Source organism: Ruditapes philippinarum, unplaced genomic scaffold, assembly GCF_026571515.1.
Source record: "Ruditapes philippinarum isolate M1 unplaced genomic scaffold, ASM2657151v2 ctg2831_1_1_1_1, whole genome shotgun sequence".
Classification (NCBI taxonomy): domain Eukaryota; kingdom Metazoa; phylum Mollusca; class Bivalvia; order Venerida; family Veneridae; genus Ruditapes; species Ruditapes philippinarum.
The window spans coordinates 66,814-88,964 of NW_026865163.1; the positions used below are offsets into that span (position 1 = coordinate 66,814).

The following is a 22,151-nucleotide window of genomic DNA, read 5'->3' on the forward strand; positions in this document are numbered from 1 at the left end:
ACCTTCTATTATGCTTGCAAGAAAATGTGTGAAGTTTCAACCCATTCTCAACAGCAGTTTTGGAAATTGTAACTTGTGCATTAAATATTTATTAAGTATGATGGCGACTCTAATGCATACGCCAGGGTGAGGACAATAGATCACCCTTTTCTTCGGATAGTCAAGCTAAAAAATATCATTAATTAACTAAAAATCACATTTTGTGCTTACCGACCTAACACTATGGCAAAAATATTTGTGGCCAGACCATATAAAGAGATATAGTTTTATGATTCACAACAAAAGCTTTAACCAATACCCTTCTTAAGTTTACTTTAAACACTATTTCCTCACCTGAGTGCAGTAACAGGTTAACTCCTTCTTTGATATATTAGAAGTTAACCTGTTACTGCTCTAAGGTGATGATTTATTTAAGTTAACATGTGAAGAAAGCTTATTTGAACAACTTTCAAGTCTGCTTCCTGGAACATATAACCTGAGTAAGGCTCAAACCCATAGTATCTGGGGTGAGAAGCAGACACCATATCCACTGAGCCTATGTTACCCACAATTTGATAATGGACTTGCATTGCTTTGAATTTGGAACTGTTCATTATCAAATCTAGGGATTTCAATACTTTATTCCTAAAAAAAGCTGTCTGGAATGATTTGAGTGTACAGAGTTTGGCAAGGCCACATGGACATGCAGGGCTGGTCTGGCCCAAGCCAGCTGCACTGAAATATTAATGGTAACAGAGTTCATAGTGTATCATTGAAAGCAGACACAGACATATTTAAATGGAACAAAGCAAACAAATGTTACATTCCCTCCACCTGTGTTGATTATTAGAAGAATGAATTATATATTATTATACTTGAATCCATCAATTCATCCTGATTCCTGAAAAAAAATTCTCGTACCCAAGTATGGGTTAATGAATAATTGAAAAATCATATTTGATTTTTAAAAACATGAAGATATGTTTTATCTATTTTAAAAGCATTGTTGAACTGGAAATGCTTCAAGGACTAACATTCTCAATGTTAAAGTAAAATATAAATTATACAGTTTTATTTTACCAGGAAACAAAGTTTTGAAATTTGGTTCTTAAAAGATATTTATAAAAAAGTATCAAAAGATCAAGGTATATTTGTGAGAATTCCTATTTAACCCTTAATCTGCTGAATTTCTAAAACTAACATGAACACTTTCCATTTCCGGAACTTTCCATGATCATTTTTTGGGATATCAAGATGAAATATTTTTCTCCGTGCTTGTGGAGTTAAACATTTCGCAAAAACATTTACATCCTGGCCAAAAATATAATTTTTTTACCCCAAGGAAAATAAATGCCAATAATCATGTTCAATAAACAAAATCACTGTCTTACGAGTCTATGAAATTTAGTATGCACCCTGTCTTGTGAAAACAAGCTAATCTAACTACCTTTCTTGGGAGCTAATAAACTTTATTGCAATAATAGGAAGGAAGTAGAATTGTTTATACATTGCGCTAATTGTGATGAAAATAATCTCTGTATTTTTACTTTCAACCAAACTTGAACAATAAAATGTCAAATAAACCCAAAGAACAATAAAATTCTTAAAATAACCAAGAAATACTAAACCTTTTTTACAATAGGAATCTAGAAGTCAACAGAAGGAAAAGATTAAAGAGCCATTTTTAAAGTAAACTAAATATCTAAAATATTACATGTCCAATAATACATAATTATCAAGAATATAACAAGAAGGAAGCATTAAATGACAAAGGAACCTGTTGATAAATGACAATTTCTGATCAACTTTGTCCACTAAGTTTATGCTCCCATAATATTTTGTGTCCAAAACACTGAAGTTTATGCTCTCATTTGCTTTGGACACTGACAATGAAGTTCATGCTTTCATTTGCTTCCAACACTGAAGTGTATGCTCTCAGTTGCTTTAGACACTGAAATTTAAGCTCTCATTTGCTTTAGACACTGAAGTGTATGCTCTCATTTGCTTTGGACACTGAATTGTATGCTCTCATTTGCTTTGGACACTGAAGTTTATGCTCTCATTTGCTTTGGACACTGAAGTTTATGTTCTCATTTGCTTTAGACACTGAAGTTTATGCTATAATTTGCTTTGAACACTGAAGTTTATGCTCTCCTTTGCTTTGGACACTGAAGTTCATAATATGTTCATAATTCTTGCATAAAAACTGTGCATACAGGTATACATTCACAGATAAAACAAGCATTACGGGACAGATTCTCATGACAATAGGCTGTTTTTGCAAGTTTTTTATTGTGCGTGACTCAGGTCACAATGTAAAATCAGCTTAATGCAATAATGGCTCAAGTTAGTTTTACTATCAAAACATGAATGCCCAATGACATCATTCTAGCACACAAGCAATGATTTTTTTTTATGAAATATGGATAATAAAACGTGGAGTTACCGATTTAGAGGTAGAGGTAAGCTTTTATGCAAGAATCAGGATAATGTACCTTTTGTGCATTAACATCTGCAGAAGGTCTTGGACTTATTCTCGCCCTTGGGGCTCAGGCTTTAAAGTGTCCTCATGCTTTTGCAGATATCTATACAGGAAAAGGTACATTAACCCTCTTTTAATATGTTCAGACTGAGAATCAGAACCCAAAGCAACTATATTAAAACCACAAAGTTGCTCAGAAATCATCACTAGGTGACCTTTACCTTCAGAGAACAGCTATAACAGTTGTTTGAATGAAATTGAACACCTAATAATTATTTATTCTACAACAGTTTTGACCAACTACAGGGCTTACTTTAGGCTTTTCCTCTTTTTCTTTTTTCTTGTCTTTTGCACTGGCTTTTCTAGTACCGGTAACCGGTGTTGATGTATCTATTGGATACCCCTCTGTCTAGAATTGTTCAATGAAATAAACGTCAATAAATGACATATTGTTACCATGGTAACACCTATTTATAGCTAGAATGACCCTAGGCTACATTTGTTGTTGTGTCGTTATTGATATGGAATCCTGTTACAATGTCATTTTCTGACATCTGTTGAAGTCTTGTCTGTATGCCTCTGCTCCATCTGTCAAGGGTGATGATGATGATGACTATGATGATGGTATTGATGATTGAGACGCTTATAACTATGTTAATGATGACAATGATAGTAATAATGATTGTATTAATGATGATGATAATGATGATAATGATGATGATAATAATGATCAAATTGATGATGATGATGATGATGATCAAATTGATGATGATGATGATGATGATGATGATGATGATAAAATTGATGATGATGATGATGATGATGATGATGATGATGATGATGATGATGATGATGATGATGATGATGATGATGATGATGATGATGATATTGACATAAAAGAAAGATAAACCTATACTATCAGAACAGGGTGTAATCTTGTGCTGACCTGCTAAAGAAAAATCAGATTCATAAAGGCTCCCTAAAGAAAAGAATATGGAAACCAGACGTAAATTATATACATGTATAATGTATGTACTGTAAATAAAAGTGAAAATTATACTTAGTTATATGTGCATTATAATTACATATGATGTCTGAGTGTCTTTTTCAACTAAAATCCAACTAAAAATCTAAAACCTTTTCTTGCAAATCGTTTTTTTCTTTTTTTTGTAATCTATGTTCACACCATTTCAACTAGCAACCACAAACAAAAGTGACCATCAGATATGTTTTAATTTTTAGAGGTCTCTTTAATCATTTAGGTAATTTAAGGTATTGAATGAGCAATAAAATGAAAAATTGGTATCTCTAATGTTATAAAAAACTACTATTGTCACTTAACTTTTTAACACCAATACTTTATAAGATTTTTCATTAATAGCTAGATGATATCTGTGTTTTTTTCCAACTAAAATCAAACCTATTTTTCAGTGACCTAGAAAAGCATTTTACGTTATGCCAAATGGCTGCTTCTTTGGTGTTGTAGGCAGTATTCACACTAGAGTGGATTGTGAAAGTTGAGGCTCAACGGTACCCCTAAACTACTGCCTATCCCACACATCAGAGTTACGTAATTCCAAAAAAATTTAAAAACTAATGTGATCTGTCGCCATGGAAACCAACAATGAAATGTGCATAGCCCTAGTCCACTCCGTCTATAAACTGTATACATGTATATCTATGTTGATTATATAGCCTGCCACACTATAAATTGCATGTACCCTACCGATTTTTGAGACTTTAACGACGTTTTTGATCTTTTTGACACTTCGCTCGCTCGACTAGCCCGACTCATTCGACTGGAACCTTTTCTCTGTCATATAAGATATAATGAAAATACAACATTTTTTTTATCCTTACTCAAATGAAATGAAATCATAGGTGAATATTTTGATTGATTCTTCAGCAAAATTAATTTGCAAAAAAAATCAGTTAAGTTGAATGAAGAAATAGTTTTGTTAAACTAAAAAATAAAACGTGTAAATATTAAAACAGTTGATCAGAACCAGTATGCCTCCTTTCTTTATTAGCATTGGTTAAGAAGATTTTTAATTCCCTCCCTCCCATCCACCCCCTCCCCCCTCCAAAAACCACTGATGCTTGCCAAGTTCATACACATATAATTATAAAACATTAAAACAAAACATTGAACGTATCTTTGAACAGTATAGTATAAATCGTATAAATAAAGTAATAATTTTAAATTATTTTGTTCAGATGAACGTAATAAGTGTTGATTGAAACTAGTAGAATTTAAAAACGTTGTTGTGTTTACAAATGTTACTCTTATTAAGACTGTTTGAAATTATTTCTTGTCCAAAAGGATTGGAGTATTTCAAATGAATTGTAACACATTTACTTTAGTAAATTGCAAACTGTTAATCAGTCTTGTAAATTGACTGTTTATAAAAATAAAAACAATTTAAACAACTAAGCTGGTTAAAATTTATTAGTATGTATTTAAATACCTACTATTAAACTTAAACCTATACTAAAAATCTTATAGATTACTGAATTTAAAAAAGAGAGTAAAATATAAATATTTCCTAAGAATTTAATAAAACATCTACAGAATTAAGAAAACAATGAGAATAACCTAAATATATATTTTGCTATTAATTTATAATGTAAAGATATTTTAAAGACAATCTAAAGGTGTATAATTATAACTAAATATTACAGAAGTCTGAGAGAGAAAATATATAATTTTAGCCATTATCTTTTTTAACGCCATTATCAATTTCACTGCCAGCTTAATATCAGATATATTTCTATTATGCCAGCCACTTTCAATTTTTCGGCTATCATTGTTTTTATGGCAAGCTTACAGGGAGCTGTATAACTGTTAGCCAATACAAAAGTATTTTTACTGCCCATGACCCAGCAGAAATTTTTAATGAAAGATATTATTGAAGCACAAATGTAATTTAACACTGCAATCTTCTCTAGCAAAAACAAAATGAAGATTTTGAAATAAAATATTGTTAAGGAAACACTTCAAAGACATGATAAGACCAAAACAAAACAAAAAAGAACATCATAAAAAACCAAGCTCTGACAAGCTCTGATTAATTTATATATGATTTGACGATGAAAATGAATTTCGGTTCCCAAAATGTTGAGATGAATGAGAAAATTAATTGATTTTTTAGAACATTATTTAATCTGAACATCAACTTTAAAGATATATGAATGTATAATAAAATGCTATGTTTTTGGGGGAAACTATAAATGTTCATCATAAAACATGAAGAATAGAAGAATTTTAGTCACCTAGTTAGTCCATTGATAAAAAAGAGAGGGTCAATACACAATGCCATTATGTTCAAATATGACTAAATGTTGAGTCACAATCTTTTTAAGCAAAACCAATTGCCAAAATATTTGTCTGTCTTTCAAAATAAATGTATATGTCCATCAAATTCTAAACAATTATCTAGTATTATCCTAAAACAAATCAAGGCAAATTCAAAATGAGACTTTATAAACAAAGCAAAAGTTCCAAACAAACTACTAACATAATTATAATTATATCATTCCAATATGAAGCCACACCTTACTACTTCAACTACTCATTTCAGTCAAGAAAAGATCCAAAACAAATTGTTATACAAAGCTTATACATTAATATCTGGCAGAAATTCAAAGTAGTCCCAAAGCCCATATCAACTTAAAAAAAAACAACTAGGTAATGTACCTCAGGCTCTATGTCCTGCAATAATATATCTTTAAGTTAAAGAAGAGGTTTTTTAATAAGATAACGAATTCAAAGCTGCACACCTCCAGATAAGAAAAGAAATTTAATTTTGAAAACAAATCAAACTTAACAACTAAAAATGTGTCAATAACTGGACACAGATGCCCCTACATTTCACTGTTTGGTCAGTCTACAGATTGACAGCAGGGTGGGAGTTAATATATATGGGGTTCATGAACTTTTTCTTTGATTTTATGTGGGTTTTTTTTCACACAAAAACAATGAAATTTGATGATAGCCAGGACAAATGGGCAAGCGCAAGTCTATATCGAAACCCCACCCACACCCTCACATCCTCCAAGTATAATGGGATATAAAGTAATTATGCTGAAAAAATCATGATAAAATTTACAGGTTTTATTCAAAACGTAGCTTGATCATTACTTGATATTCCCCCCCCCCCCCCCAGTTTTACCATATTTCTCCCAAGTAACTTAACACATGTAACAGAGATGGGCTAAATTTGTTTGTTTTAGGTTTTTGTATTTTATGTGTTTAAGACTGACCTTAAAAGTTGTCCTTTAATTTTTACACATAACAATATGCTATTTAATAAAGGTTTTTTCAAAATATCACTATGAAAAAATAAAAAAATTCTGGAAGTGTGCTGCTTTAAGATCATGGAATAAGCTCCTCTTATAAACAGAAATATACCTTTAAAATTTATTAAATCTTTTATGTTTGAGTCAATTATCACATATACTAAATGTAGGAGGGGGTTGCTAGATTAACTTACAAATTAGTTAAAATATATTAATGTGATGTAATATTCAAAACATGTCAGTCAGGAAAGTTACCATGTTAAAGTAAATGATCAAATCAAGTTTGTTTTTTCCAAAAGCACCCAAATTATGAAATGTATAGGAGAAAAATCAACATTTCTGGAATAATTATATAATGAAATAAAAGATTTCAGAATTCTGACATGTTGCCTTAAATTGAATGTACATTACTAGTTAAATGTAATTTACTAATATAATGTACATTACTAATAAGTAATGTACATTTGAATGTTGAATGTACATTTCTAATTGAATGTACATTACTAACTAAATGCACTGTACAAGTTGAATGTACTGTACAAATTGAATGAATTTTACCAATTGAACGTACATTTCTAATTGAAAGTAAATCACTAAATCAATATAGATTTAATCATAAATGTAATTTTTTAATTGAATGTGCATATTTAATGGTATGCCAGTCACAAATTAAATGTACATTTTCAACTGAATAAAAAAGATTTATTTTAAAGTGAATAATTAGATTTTCCTTCCATATTCAATCACCTATGTTTCCACATGCTTTTAAATAGTCTTATTATTACACTATGAAAACGAGGTAAAATAATTATGAATATTTTAAACATTCAAGGCAACATTTCAAAACATTTAAAATCCATCTCCTTTTGAAATAATAAACAATAAGAAACATGGTCATCATTTAATATACATGAACAGGTAAATCCAAACTTTTAATTATTCTTGTAGGTTTGTTTTAGGCTCCAGCAAGGAATAATACCATGGTCTGGACTTGTCACCAGTCATGCCTTTTGAGGGTTAATCATGATGCAGAAGTGATGAGAACTTGGCTCAATGCAGTTTTCATAGAGAATAATCCAAAGAAATTAATTTTGAAGCCAAAAGTAAATCACTGTATACATCAGCTCATCTGCGATTTTTTTTTAATTACGATTTTAAGTCAAACTGACATTGTAAAGTTCATTATTGTGATTTTTTCCAGCTTTACTGGTAAACGATGGCCACAGGTGCCTTTCCTTGCCATGTTTTGGATAAAAGCAAACATATTGAGTAAGACCACTAACTTTTCATATGCTAGCAGGAGAGCTTTGTCACATTAAAGAATCCAGTTAGTCTGGTAGAATTTGAACCCACAGAGGTGAGTGGCTAGTGTATCAGAATTAATGACCTAGTATGGATTCAATTCTGCTCATGTATATTAATTTTCAACTAGAAACAACCAATTAGTGGTTACGGACAGATGAGTTATAAATGAAACAATTTTGTGTAAACAACGGTGCATTTACTACACCTTAGCATTGGGCAGTGCCCCTTCATCACCCTCCTCTGGTATCACCGGGTAACTTAACGTCTGAAACAAACAGCTCAACTATTAGTGTGAAGTATAAACAAATGTAGCAGCCGTACATTATGAACAAATAAGTAAAATCAATGCATGATATTCTTGAAAACCAAAATATATAAATGAACAGCAAATGCATTTAGTTTATAAGTGAAATTTTGTCCGAAATGTAATATCATTTATTTAATATTATTCTGCTAAATTGCAAAACATTGTAACATACAGGTCTTAAATAATCTAATAAAGTATTTAACATAAAATATATTTATCTGAACAACAAATGCATTTAGTTAACGAGCAAAATTTTTCTAAAATGAAATATCATCATTGATTCTGTTTAATTGTGAAAAAGTTGTAAGATACGAGTCTTAAAACACATATATATGAATGGCAAATGTAAGTATTATTCAGAATATTTGTTTTGTCTACAATGAAAATATCATTTCATTAATTAATATTTTCATAGAGGCTTATTTTTAAGTAATGTTTAAAAATAACTTTGCTTTTAAAGCAATATTTCATCATCTCAGGTTCTTATCCAAGCACTTCCAAATGGCTCACTATCTAAAACAGGCCTGCAGATCAAATGTTCAAAATTTCTAGCATTGCAAAATTAATGTTTTTCTGAGACTATTTTCTGAAGGCACCTATTCTAACACCAATCATCCTGCATTGTTGAATCGGGTAACTCGTACCTCGTACAAAACAACCCAGTTACTATTGTTTGTACAGACCCTGAAGAACAATTGTTGGGTAGCTACTAAAATGGGTAACTGACATGCAGTATCTGACTGAAATATTGTACCAAAATTATGTTCAACCTTAACAAATATAGTAAAAAATAATCACAAAATTGTCTTCACAGATACAGTCATATTTTAACAATAAAATGAAATATCTGTATTGACATACCACTTCTTCTATGACGGAAATCTGCATGCCTTGTTTGAAGAAATCTCTCAATGACAGAAGGTCATCTCGTACCACCGCTTGTGTCCAGTTACATTCAACTTCCTCCGCCCATGCATTCTTCACCGAATTCAATGGTGCCGTCTAAATGAAAAAAAACAACAAAAAAACATGTGGGTAAAACCATCATTAGCAAATCAGGAGTTTATTTCATCAAAGACACACCCATAACTTTTTTCTTTGGGGCGTGACTGTAGTGATCATTGATATTAATCAAGAAAGAAGGAAGGAAAGAAAATGACATGAAATAAAACTTTTGCAACAAAAATAATCAATTAAAAAAGAAATATGTTTTTGCAGTCAAATTTTGTCTGATTGTTTCTTATCAATGCTGAATCTAATGTTTTCTTTACTAAACCAAAGATTTTATTCATTTGAATGAAAAATAGCACTAAGTTGTTGCATCATGCCATCTTCAACACATTCCTTACCAAATGACAAAGAAATGATATTGCTGGTACTCATCAATGATAGCTCAGCACAGTATATTACCTTGATTGCTTTTATTCCTTCCTCTTCTTTTTCTTCTTCATCTTCTGTCTTCTTTTCTTTTTCCATGGGTGTTTCTTCTGGAATAACAGCATCACCTGTATAATAATAATAATAATAATAATAACTTTATTTACCGAAGGTAACACATTAAGACATATACAGATTGCAACATCTTATTTACAATGCGGCCTTCTAAAATAAAAAAAAAAAAATAAAATAAAAATAAATAAAAATAAAAAAACACACACAAAAGAACACATATCAATCAAAGAAAATATAACATGTAAATGAAATGATTAAATGGTTATCACAATTTTAACATATATAAACACATATACTGAACATTCATACAATTCATTTTATTTATCATTAAACATAATACTTTCATCAGTGCATCATTTTAATCAGCAATTTAAAAAGTAAAATTAACTTACAAAATTAACACAGTCAAAAAACTTGAAACTAAGACAGACACCCATTATTAGAAAACATAATAATAAAAAACACATGTATGAATATAAAGAGCGTATCTTGTATATATAATACATACGGACCGTGCTAAAGTTGATTAAATAAGTATTTCTTGAAACTATTCTTAAATATTGACAATTTTGTTTTTCTTCTTATAGTCAGTGGTATGGAATTCCAAATAACCATGGCATTAAATTGGAATGTGTCATTAAAATAATTAGTACGTGGTTTGTAAGACGAAATTAAATTTCCGTGAGATATCGATCTTAGATTATACTTTTGATTATTAGATATGGTAAGTAAGTCTCGGATATATTGAGGGGACATATTATTCAGTGCTTTATATACTTGGACACCGGTGTGAAAAACGAAAGGCAATATTTTTAATCTTTTGTATACATTTTCTGATCGTTTTCTCATTGGAAGATCTAGAATAATTTTGCAAATTCGGGTTTGTAGTTTGTATATTTGGCATATATACTTTGTTTTCTTTCCCCCATATATTACAACAATAATCAAAAATAGGAAATGGGTATGCATTATAAAAAAGCATGCGTGATTCCTTATTTAAAAAGTACTTTATACGCCTAAATAAATTAACCTTAAGAGTTCAATTTTTTACACACATCATTTACCTGACAGTGCCAAGTGAGTGTATTTTCAACATTAATACCAAGCAGTTTTTGTGATTCTACATTGTCAAGAGTTGAGTCGTTAATTTTCAAATTTAATGCTTTTGCAATCTTTAGCTTTTGTCTACTACCTACCAGCATACTTTTAGATTTTTTAGGGTGTAAAAGCATATTATTTATTTTACACCACTTATTAATCATATTAAGGCTACATTGTAGTTTTTCCTCTATAACGGATATGTCATCTCCAGATTTATGCAACATGGAATCATCAGCATATAAATCTATGTTAACATCCTCGCAAATATTTGGGAGATCATTTATATAAAGAAGAAACAGTAAAGGACCTAATATTGAGCCTTGTGGAACGCCAGAGGTAACATATTGTACGTCAGATTTTAAGTCTCCAATTTGAATTATTTGCATACGATTAGACAGATACGAATGAAACAGTTTTAATGATGTGACAGAAAAGTGATAAAGTTTGAGTTTATATAAAAGTATTTCATGGTCAACTAAATCAAACACCTTTTGCAGGTCTAAAAATACTGTACCTATATATTTGCCACTATCAACATCTTTTAGCCAGGAGTCTATCAAATGAATTAGGGCCGTATTGCATGAATGATTCTTTCGAAATCCTGACTGTTTATTATGTAAAATATTTGTTTTTTGGAAAAAATGCTGTAACTGATTAGCTATGTGACGTTCAAAAATCTTAGATATTGTAGGCAAGATAGAAATAGGTCGATAGTTGCTCGGATCATCTTTCAGTCCAGATTTGAAAATTGGAATAACTCGGGCATTTTTTAATTCATCGGGAAATATTCCTTGTCTAATACTGTTATTAATTATGCTAGCAATCATTGGGGTCACAAAGTCACCACACGATTTTATTATTTTTGGACCTAGTTCATCTAGTCCAGTGGCTTTATTTGCATCTAGTTTATCAATAATGTTTTTAACTTCAAATGCAGAAATGCTTTCAATTTTGAATTCTTTCCATTTCAATTTATTATCTAACTTATCCTTCAATATTTTAAATTCGATATACAAAAAAATATTGGTAGGATGTTTCATGTTGCTTGGAGGGAGGGAGGGAGGAAGGGAGGCAGGCAGGCAGGCAGGCAGGCAGGCAGGCAGGCAGGAAGGAAGGGAAGGGAAGGGAAGGGAAGGGAAGGGAAGGGAAGGGAAAGGGAAAGGGAAAGGGAAGGGAAGAAAGAAGGAAGGCAGGCAGGCAGGCAGGCAAGGAGGCAAGGAAGGAAGAAAGGAAGGCAGGAAGGAAGGAAGGAAGATAAAACATCTCATAAATGGCTCTTTAATATATAAAAATCAACTTCTTTAGAAAGACTGCCTCTGTATAAAGACCACCTTTTGAACACCATACATAGACTTTTTTCATAGACTGTATATTTTCTGGAATGTCATGGAAACCTTACCTGTATTATCAATGGTATGCATCACATCTGGTTCCTGGGTAAACAAAACATTCTTCTCTATAAATGAAGCATCTACAACTGGTGACTGCTGTAAAATAAAGTAATGATTAAATGAACAACAAAATTCAAAATTACCCTATTTCTGTGATAATTTATTTTTACAATCAAAATAAAATGACATAAAAAGACTTAAGATATATCTTAAACTAGACATGTGTCTATATGATACAAATGCTCCTACATTCCATTGTTTTGTAAGTCCATGGATGGACAGTATGACAGCAGGACAGTGTGAAAGCGGAATGGACAAGAGCAAATCTATATCTTCTCATCCCTGTAAGTAGTGGGGTACATTAAAAGACAACCAAATTACGCAAAACATAATGATACAAAAATAAAAGATTTGGAAAGACACACACATTAAGATGAAGATATTTCTTGCACTTGAGGTTCAACTAAGGCTACCTAATTTACACAAACTTTCAAAGTATAAAACTGGCAGAACATTTCTTTGGTTTTACAATTGTAAGATCAAAATGATATTTCATTTGTGAACACCAGCTGTAATCACCTTCAGTATTCACCCTATGAAATATATATATCAATCTTTAACTGAAACAAACAAATATATCCTCTATATAATAGTCTCATACCATTTCTGCGATTTCTGCCATTTCTGTTCTCTCTGTGGGATATCCTGACATGTCAGTTATGTCCCTTAGTTCCTCTTCCCCTCCAGCCATTGTTAATGTTTGATCCTCTAGAAACATGAATTGCACAAAATATTTCCTCTCTACCACAGGGAACTCTGGTTGATCATCAGGATTCTATATTAAAGTATATATTATAACACTTTACTTGAATTATACTTAACAAACTCATAAAAAAATGATTAAATTATAGCTAAACGTCACACAAAAATATTATTAAAATATAATTTACACACAAACAAATGATGAAATTATAGTTTACAAGAGAAAAAGGTTACTTTATAGTTTACACGCACAAATGATTAAATCATACTTTACCCACAAACATAGTTTGTGCATTCTCTTATTCAACTTAGACCAATTCAGTAAGAATTCCCTAGATTTCAATAATTTATTGCATTCACCTAAAGATGAGAAAAGTATATCTTTAACTTGTGTACAATTTGTGTACAATATATTTAAAATGTGTATACTTGGTGTGCGATATTTTTAACTTGTGTACAATTGGTGTACAATATCTTTAACTTGTGCACAGATGGTGTACAATATCTTTAACTTGTGTACAATACCTTTAAATTGTGTACATTTGGTGTACAATATCTTTAACTTGTGTACAATTGGTGTACAATATCTTTAACTTGTGTACAATTGGTGTACAATATCATTTACTTGTGTACAATATCTTTAACTTGTGTACAATTGGTGTACAATATCTTTAACTTGTGTACAATTGGTGTACAATATATTTAAAATGTGTATACTTGGTGTGCAATATTTTTAACTTGTGTACAATTGGTGTGCAATATATTTAACTTGCGTACAATTATTACATGTTTTATATGATTAAAGGAGTAATGAAATCTTACCCATATATTAAGATGAAAGAATTTAAAACAATACACACTCACCTTAATTTCATCTGGTACTGGGATACCTTTGATATAACTCACAGCCAATATAACCTTAGCCTCATCTAAAATATGCTCTGAAAAACATAACATAAATATTATCTTTTCTGGTTCAATTTCAAGAGGTATCAGCTCTGTATAGGTGATATGGTGACTCTAGCTAAACTGACAGAAAAGGTCCGTGCATTATTTCAGGCACAATATTATTTCAGGCACAAACATGCACCTGAGTTATCTATTTTGGTAGCATTTCAAGTCATATCAGAACTGTAAGATCATACATGTATGGTGACTATCTTGCATTACTGATGGAAAAGGACCTAAGGTTTCTCCCTCAATGCATTATTTCAGGCACAAGCACACAACTAAGTGAGAACAACCAAGCCCTTTGTAAGTTGGTCACAAATAAAAAGACTTCACAAGCCAAAGAAAGGTTGATTTAAACTAAAATGTCAAAGTTAAAAAAATGCTATACCTCTTCTTCTAGCCAAGCCTTTGAAATAATGCCTCTCATCAGCAGAGATCATGATGTCATCAAGTATACTCAACTTCCGTAAACTGTCTACTGTGTAACCACGGTAACCAGGTATCAACTGAAATATAAAACATTCACAATCAACTCATATCCAAAGAAAAGTTTGTTTGATTGTTTTTTTTTCTCACAACAACAATGTAAGGGTCATATGGTTACTTTGCAGATTTACAGGTGAAGGAAGATCTGGGCGCCACTCCCTGTATTATTTCAGTCACAAGTGGCTATGAGGAGAACCACCAATGTCCCTCCAGCTAGAATCTGAAGTCACTGGAAGGATTTAAACCCACAATGGTGAGGGTCAATTGGTTTGAAGCCAAAGATAACAACCACTTGGCCACAGATGCACCCATCCTGGGAACTACTTAACAGTGCTATATACCACTTAAAATAATCACTATGTAACATAATAAACTAACTGCTATAAAATTATATTTCATTGTACACTGTTAAGACTATTAACAACTGAGACTGCATTATAAGACTCTCTGACACTGGCTTTATCATGACAGGTTCAACTGTATGCACATGTCATAATTATATCAATATCATATGTTAATATATTTTAATAAAAACTTACAGAGAGTGGATTTCCTTGCAGCACAAGATTCCTGAGTTTTGGAAGTGAGCTAAGCTTTCTGACCACATCCAGAAGATCACTCAAGTTATTATTACTCAAGTCGAGAGACAGCAAATGTGGCCTAAAATACAAGTAGACAGGAATAATATTGCATATTAACCCACACAATAATGAATATTTTAAATGGACCTGTCCATTTTTTTTTCGTTTTGGACAAAATTTTGATATGGACAAAACCATTTGAAAATTTCAATATAATGTACTGACTGAATAGCAAACAGTGCAGACCATCATCAGATGGCACACTTGCATGGGTAGCATCAAATGCCACTTAAGAGCAAAGATTAATTTACAATCAATTTGTTTTTCACTATGGTAAAACTAACAGATTTATTGTGGAAAAAATCAACAATATACAATTATGAATAAGTTAACATCTTTTTTTACAAAACAACATGAAAAAATATCGTATATACTAGTTCTATAAAAATGTATGAGCTATATTAAAAGATAATACATGTATAATAAAGTTTATGTTCAATTAGATTCAAATTCTTAAGAGTTCTTCATAATTTGTAAAACCAGTCAATAATTCCAGATTCACACAAAGAATGAAATGATGAAATTGTTATAAATGATGATTACAATCCTATGTTACTTGCAACTATAGACTATAGTATAGAGTACAGCTTATAGGCACATTAATGCAAAATGGTCAGACTTTAAACTGTAAGTTGCTCAATTTTATTGAAATTGAAATAATTTTAAACAATTGTAACAACATTATATAGTTTATACAGAATTTATTTCAATTTGATTGTGTTGGAAGCTTAATAAGCTTAAAGACACACTCTCGGACACATTCCTGGAACCAACCAGTACTTAGAGCAATGAGTATAAAGTTTCTTGCTCAAGGAAAGCACTGGTTTGCCCCTGACAGGGTTTGAACACACACCTGGCCAGCAATCCAATAGATTATAATCCCTCAACAAGCAAGCCTGTTAATAATGTTTATCTTCCGAAAGCCACTAGACTAGATTCTTTTCACCTCCTTTTATAAGTCTCTAAAGTGTGTTTATTTTAATTATAAGATCTCCAACGTGTCTTTATTTTAAGATTTCCAAAGTGTCTTACCAGTATTGCCCCGTCAAATAATCTCCAATCAAAGACAGTTTGTTATAACCTAATCCTAGATGTATCAGTTTTGGTGGTTTCACACATAATGTAGACAGATCACTGACTTCATTTGCACATGCTTCTAACACCTGTATAAAATCATAAAAGACTGTCTTAGATAAAGTAGTACCAATATAATATGAATTTGTCATATAAAATGATTTTTTAAACCTAAAAAGTTCTGTCAAGAAAATTTACGTTAAGACAGTAGTACATTAAAGGTACATGTACACCAACAAAACTTTGTCAAAAACTGTCTGATGCCCATGTACAATTTTTGCATAAAGATCAATAATCATTTGCTAATCAAAAAACTTCACTAATCTAGAAAACTACCAAAACAGGTGTACATTAATAACATTAACTGATAAAATCACAGTAGCACGTCATTGTTGCCTGTTTTTAATATGTGTGACTCAGGGCAACATATAGAAAGAGCTGTCTGCAAAGGCAGCCCTGGTAATTTATTGTCAAAACATCTTGCCTGTGCGTTCAATGCCTTAAGGAACTGTTTTCTTTATACAAAAAAAAAAACAAAAAACAAATAAAACACAGAATTACCAGATCAGATGTATTAAATTTCCATGATGAAGCCCCGTTCATGTATGATATAAAACAGATAAGCAATTAAACATTAGAACAGAGTCGAGTCCATGGAAATTGGAAAATGACTACAAGTAACAAGAGTTCCTTACTGATATGTAATTAAAACATACATGTATGTTAATAAATCTTGATCTGAGAAAATATATGAAAGACATACCTTAAGATTAGGTGGCAAATTTCTGGAATCTATATCAGATATGAGGTTACAACTTAGTGTAAGCTCTTCAAGATTCTTAAACTTGAGTAAGTTGGAGTCTATGTATGTAACCTACAAGAGAAGAAAACACTAACAGTTAAAAATCATACACAGTGAAACATAATATTTCTCATTCAAACAATAAAGTTAGTCTATATCAAAATATTGAAAAAGAAGAAATGATTTCAGATCTACAGGTAATATTTGTTCTGGTGGGGAAAGTTTTCAGGTGTGCCTGCATGCACTGACCCTCCATAAGCAAGCTCAGGATAGCTTCCTCGCATGTCCCTGATGAGATTCAATTTACCTACAGTGATATTGAGTGGCAAGTGACTTAAAGTCAGCAATCTTTACCATTTAGCCATGGGGGAACCAGATAAAAATCCATAAGTCTATCTATATATTATACATACATTTTTTCCAACAATCCTCAATGTTAAAAGTCATTCAGCGATCTCTACCACTTAGCCATACAGTGAAACAGGATAAAAATTCATAGAAAATCACTGTAAAGTCTACCTTTATATTATACATACATTTTTACCCACAATCCTCAGTGTTTTAAAGTAACTTAATACAAAATTGTCATCTATGAGCCATGGTGACTTGACAGAAATTTCTCGCAGATTCTTAGCTTCTTGTGACCAGCTGTAGTCCAAGTACCAGGGTGATTTAGCTGAGCCACATACTCCTCTAGAGTCTCAGTTTTCTCATGTTGTGCACCATAATCTATATAAATCATAAAAATACACAGTTACTTAAACACAGGTATGCTTTTTATTTCATTCAAAGCTAATAGAATGCCTCTTGAGATTAGCGTATAAAGTTTCAAAAAGATAAAACTTTTATGAGCATGTTTTGAGTAACTGTAAGTATTAAGATTAAAATATCCAAAATTGTAGAATATGTATACTTTATAATTGTAAAATTGTGATGAATCCACACCATGTCACTTTTTAATTATAATATCCAATAACTGTATTATATTATATACATTTTGTATTCTAGAAAAAACTTTAAAAGGGCTATTTTTCAATCATTTTGACAAATGTTAGGTTATTTATATGGTTTATAATTAAGTCCCTTCTGCCAGCTTAAATCATAAACTTTATAATCTGTTCACTTGACATATATGTATAAATTTACCTTTAAAACGCTTAAAAAATGTACTTTTAACTTGAATCATTAATTTTAAAAAAGCATATTACAGCCAGTAAAAAATAGTCATAAATCATTTTTACCTTTGAGGGTTATTGAGTATTTTCCATCAACTTTTGAAGAGGTCTTTATTGTTGATGAAGTCCCTTTTACTGTTTTAAGTTTTCCTGGAGGAGCTTCCCTCTAAAATACAAATAACATAATAACAATAATTTAGTCTCGCAAGATATCAATTTTCCACTGCTGCTCGTAGCAAAATACAGAGCCTCAGAAAGTTACTACAACATAATTTTCCTTTTATTATATACCTTTTGTTTTATTCAGAAAATTAGATGTAGTTGATAAGAAATAAATTCATGACTGACGGATCAATACGTAAATCTTGGAAAACCGGCCAAGCCTTTAATAATTTTGGTTCCCGTTTCCAAATGTAACATCACACAAAGCTAAGATAGGAACCAACGTCAAAAATAGTTCGACACTTCCATATATGGTACCGTATTTGTCACTTACATAATACGGAAATTTCTATCCGTTGAAGGGTATTTGCGCTTCAAAATTTGCGTGTATTTTAGGGAGAAAATTTATAGGTATAAAATAATTTAGTTTATCTTCAGGTGAAGAAATATTCAAATACATGTTCCTATACAGTGAGTATCAAATGTTTCTTTTATTTAACCATCCAAAATGAGAATAATGGCAATAATATGTACACATCAAAACATTCAAATGTCATCATAATGTTTGTAGCATATTCTCTGCACTTTTCTGTTTTTTAAATAACACCAATAGGACCAATTTTTCATATTAATCCATATCATAGTTTTAATTTACTGTATCCATCTATTTTCTCAACACATACAGAAATGACAATTCAACTATTTTAATGGAAAGTCATTAACCCTCGGATCAAAAAATATTCGGAGAATTTAAGTATGCTACTCTTCATTTTTTTTGGCAGTTTATCTTAATGGAAATGACTGTTGTTTTTTTTTTGGCAAAAAATGTCTACACAGATATTGGGCATTACTTAGAAACACTGTTTTGTCTCATTTTTTGTTTTAAGGCACTGAAATGACATTTATTGATTTCAATCCAAATAAATTCTAAATATTAATTATTAATTAAACCATATTTTTTTAAAGAGAGAATAGACTTTACCAAAATAAGTGTGAAACATACAAACAATCACAGTGAGTTTCAATAATGTTCAAAATATAAATAAGAATAAAACATGGACCAACACAGTATCGATCTTACAACACGTAGGACATTTAGAAATAATAAACCCGTAATTTATCCTATTGCGCTATAATGATCAGTGTCATCATCATCATCTCAAGTAATTGCATCACTCCGCAAGGAGTATACTCGCAAATATCTCAAGTTACGGAACGTCAGTGATTTTACTCAGCTGCCCGTTCATGCCTGAAATAATGCACCGAAGAGCACCTGAGGTCCTCCTCCACCAATAAAGCTGGAGTGTCGCCATATGATCTACACTGTACCACTGTGACGTAAAACTCAATCAAACAAACAAACAAATTAAAAGCACATCTTACTCCATACATCTCACTGATTCAGTGAACATAACCAAAATCTATCGAAGATTCACATATTGTGTATTCATATATTACATTCACCGTGTAATCAGTATGCAACTGACAGGTTTATAAAATCAAACAATAAACACAAGTTTTACAAATGTTTTACAACTGAAAAAATTCATACCCATGTACCCGGGCCACATGGAAATTCTCTTAGACAAAGTGTTTTTAGTTGTTTTTCAAATGCATTAAATGCTGGTAATGACTGCTGGTCCACTGCCATGGTCTTGGCTACTCTCAGAATTGTTTATTTTCCTAAAATCGTCTTAATTAAATATGGTTGTCAACAAACGACTCCATTTTGACGCTAACTGCATCTAAGCAAAATCTCAAACGAAATAATTTCAGTTTAAATGAAAATGAAAAATATTTTGTATGTTCAACACGTTTATTGAATTTTTAAACTGATGACAAGATATATTCTACAAAAAAACTAGTCGGACATTAATTGATTTTATTTAGATTTTGTATTTAAATATTTCGTTTAAATAAATTAATATGTAACTTTTCGGATTTTCCAATACCCGGAAAAGGAAAAGGAACATCGATATACCCGAAAAGATAATTTTTATTTATTTATTTATTTATTTATTTATTTATTTATTTATTTATTTATTTATTTTTCTCTCCAAAATTCCAATGATAATTAAATAAAGATCTACCTGACTTCAGTTCAGACATGTGTAGTGTTGTCTAAGATTTCCTTTATACAAGTTATGCTGGGGTTTGATGGCTCTCTTGGTTGCCTACAGATATGATATCAAGTCGACAAGGTTAAGAACAATACAATATAAACTCTTACTAGCTTATATATAGAATCGACTACATATTACATTATGTGTAGTAAACTAGTAAGCAATGCTAGAAACATCTGATAAAAGACTGATTAGTGGTTATGATACCACATAGGATTTAAGATCACAAAATTAGCTTACAAGCAACAATATCATTATTGATGGCTTATAAAGCTCTACATATATTAATAAAAAAAAACTGGTCTCTACTAGTTTCCTAACTTTTCTGTGTCGTCTGCAAATATATTATTCCAAAGTATTGATTCACCTGGAATGGGGCCTCAGTTATTGCGCATGTTCATTCAAACTAGAATTCCCCAGATGTTCTTTTTTTTAATATCGCGAGTTCTCTTAGGTAGCTTAAACCCTTTACCTCATATATACGCAAAACAACGCACTTTCGATCACCTCAAATAGTGAAAAAATGTCCTGCTTGGGCCCCAAACACATGTTTTCGTTTGAGAAATGTTGATAAAAAAGGTTATCACCTTCCTTTTCGGCGCCGCCCCCTATCATAGGGAAGGTACATCAAGGGGTTACCAGAAAGGGGATATGCCCCCTTCTGTTTCGGGGGTTTGAAGGGGACGCCAAGAAAATTTTGGAATGTGACAGGCTAAAAATGGTCTCAGGTCGATCGCAAGGTAACGTGTAACCTTACGATGAAAAGCCTTTTACTCTATCTCAATCCATTGAGAAGTTGGAGCACTTTGAAATCAATTTTGATGGGAAAAAACAATGTAAAATAAGTAATTTTTGGCACCTTTGAGACGTCCCCCGTTGCCATGGTAACAGGAAATTAATGAGTGAGCATGTTGTTACAGAGGCTATGGTCCAGTCAACATTTCTGCCACGTTTCATCAGTAGTGAAGCATTTTTCATAGTTTCATAGCAGTTTGAACTTGTAGCAGGAGGCTTTTCAATGAAAACGACCATTTTTAACAATATGCTCATGCGGTAAAGGGTTAAACAACAAAAAGAAACTTCAAAACATATAAATCGCTGTACTATTTCAACTGCTGTGTTGCACAGAAAACAAAGGTCTCTCTAATTTGATGAAGTAATAGCTAGAGCTGCCCTGTTGTTAAAAATAGACTATACAGGATGAAAATGACAAAGGGCTGGAAAACTGCAAGGGCTGGAATCTGCTAGGAAACCAGTATATGTTATTAAAAGATGTGAAAAAATATTTACTTGATATGCAATTTAAATGATAGAGGTAAAAAGCATGTGTTTGTCGATTTAAAAGTTTGTTGTTTATATTTTATATGTGTGTACATATTTGTGGGTTTCTTTACCTTGTTTAATTGAAGGTCTTTTATAGTTAAGACATGTATTTCTTAATATGTTACCTTCATGAAATAAAGTGTTTATTATGATTGTTATCCCTATAATATAGTATATGTATAACATCAATTTAAAAAGATACCTGTAATTTTACGATTTACAGACATTTCACCCCGCAGATACTTCACCCTAGGTCCTTTTTTGCAGACATTTTATCCCTCAGACACCCAATCAACATGTTGAATAAACAAGGTGACATGCAATAAACAGTTCCAT

At 31.3% G+C, this 22,151-nt stretch overlaps 1 protein-coding gene across 1 annotated transcript in view; it reads right to left on the bottom strand.

The window, feature by feature from the left end:
- The window catches only part of LOC132728069 (leucine-rich repeat-containing protein 43-like), a 38,476-nt gene extending 18,350 nt beyond the window's left edge, over window positions 1–20,126 (bottom strand). Inside the window, 17 exon segments of the mRNA XM_060713679.1 lie at window positions 1,608–1,625; window positions 2,775–2,870; window positions 6,159–6,173; window positions 8,271–8,330; window positions 9,234–9,374; window positions 9,783–9,877; window positions 12,325–12,412; window positions 12,978–13,151; window positions 13,943–14,019; window positions 14,418–14,535; window positions 15,055–15,175; window positions 16,189–16,319; window positions 16,994–17,104; window positions 17,569–17,717; window positions 17,720–17,761; window positions 18,274–18,373; window positions 19,922–20,126. Coding sequence (XP_060569662.1) covers window positions 1,608–1,625; window positions 2,775–2,870; window positions 6,159–6,173; window positions 8,271–8,330; window positions 9,234–9,374; window positions 9,783–9,877; window positions 12,325–12,412; window positions 12,978–13,151; window positions 13,943–14,019; window positions 14,418–14,535; window positions 15,055–15,175; window positions 16,189–16,319; window positions 16,994–17,104; window positions 17,569–17,717; window positions 17,720–17,761; window positions 18,274–18,373; window positions 19,922–20,020 — 1,635 coding nt within the window. The 5' untranslated portion in view covers window positions 20,021–20,126.
- Window positions 20,127–22,151: the final 2,025 nt, after the last annotated feature.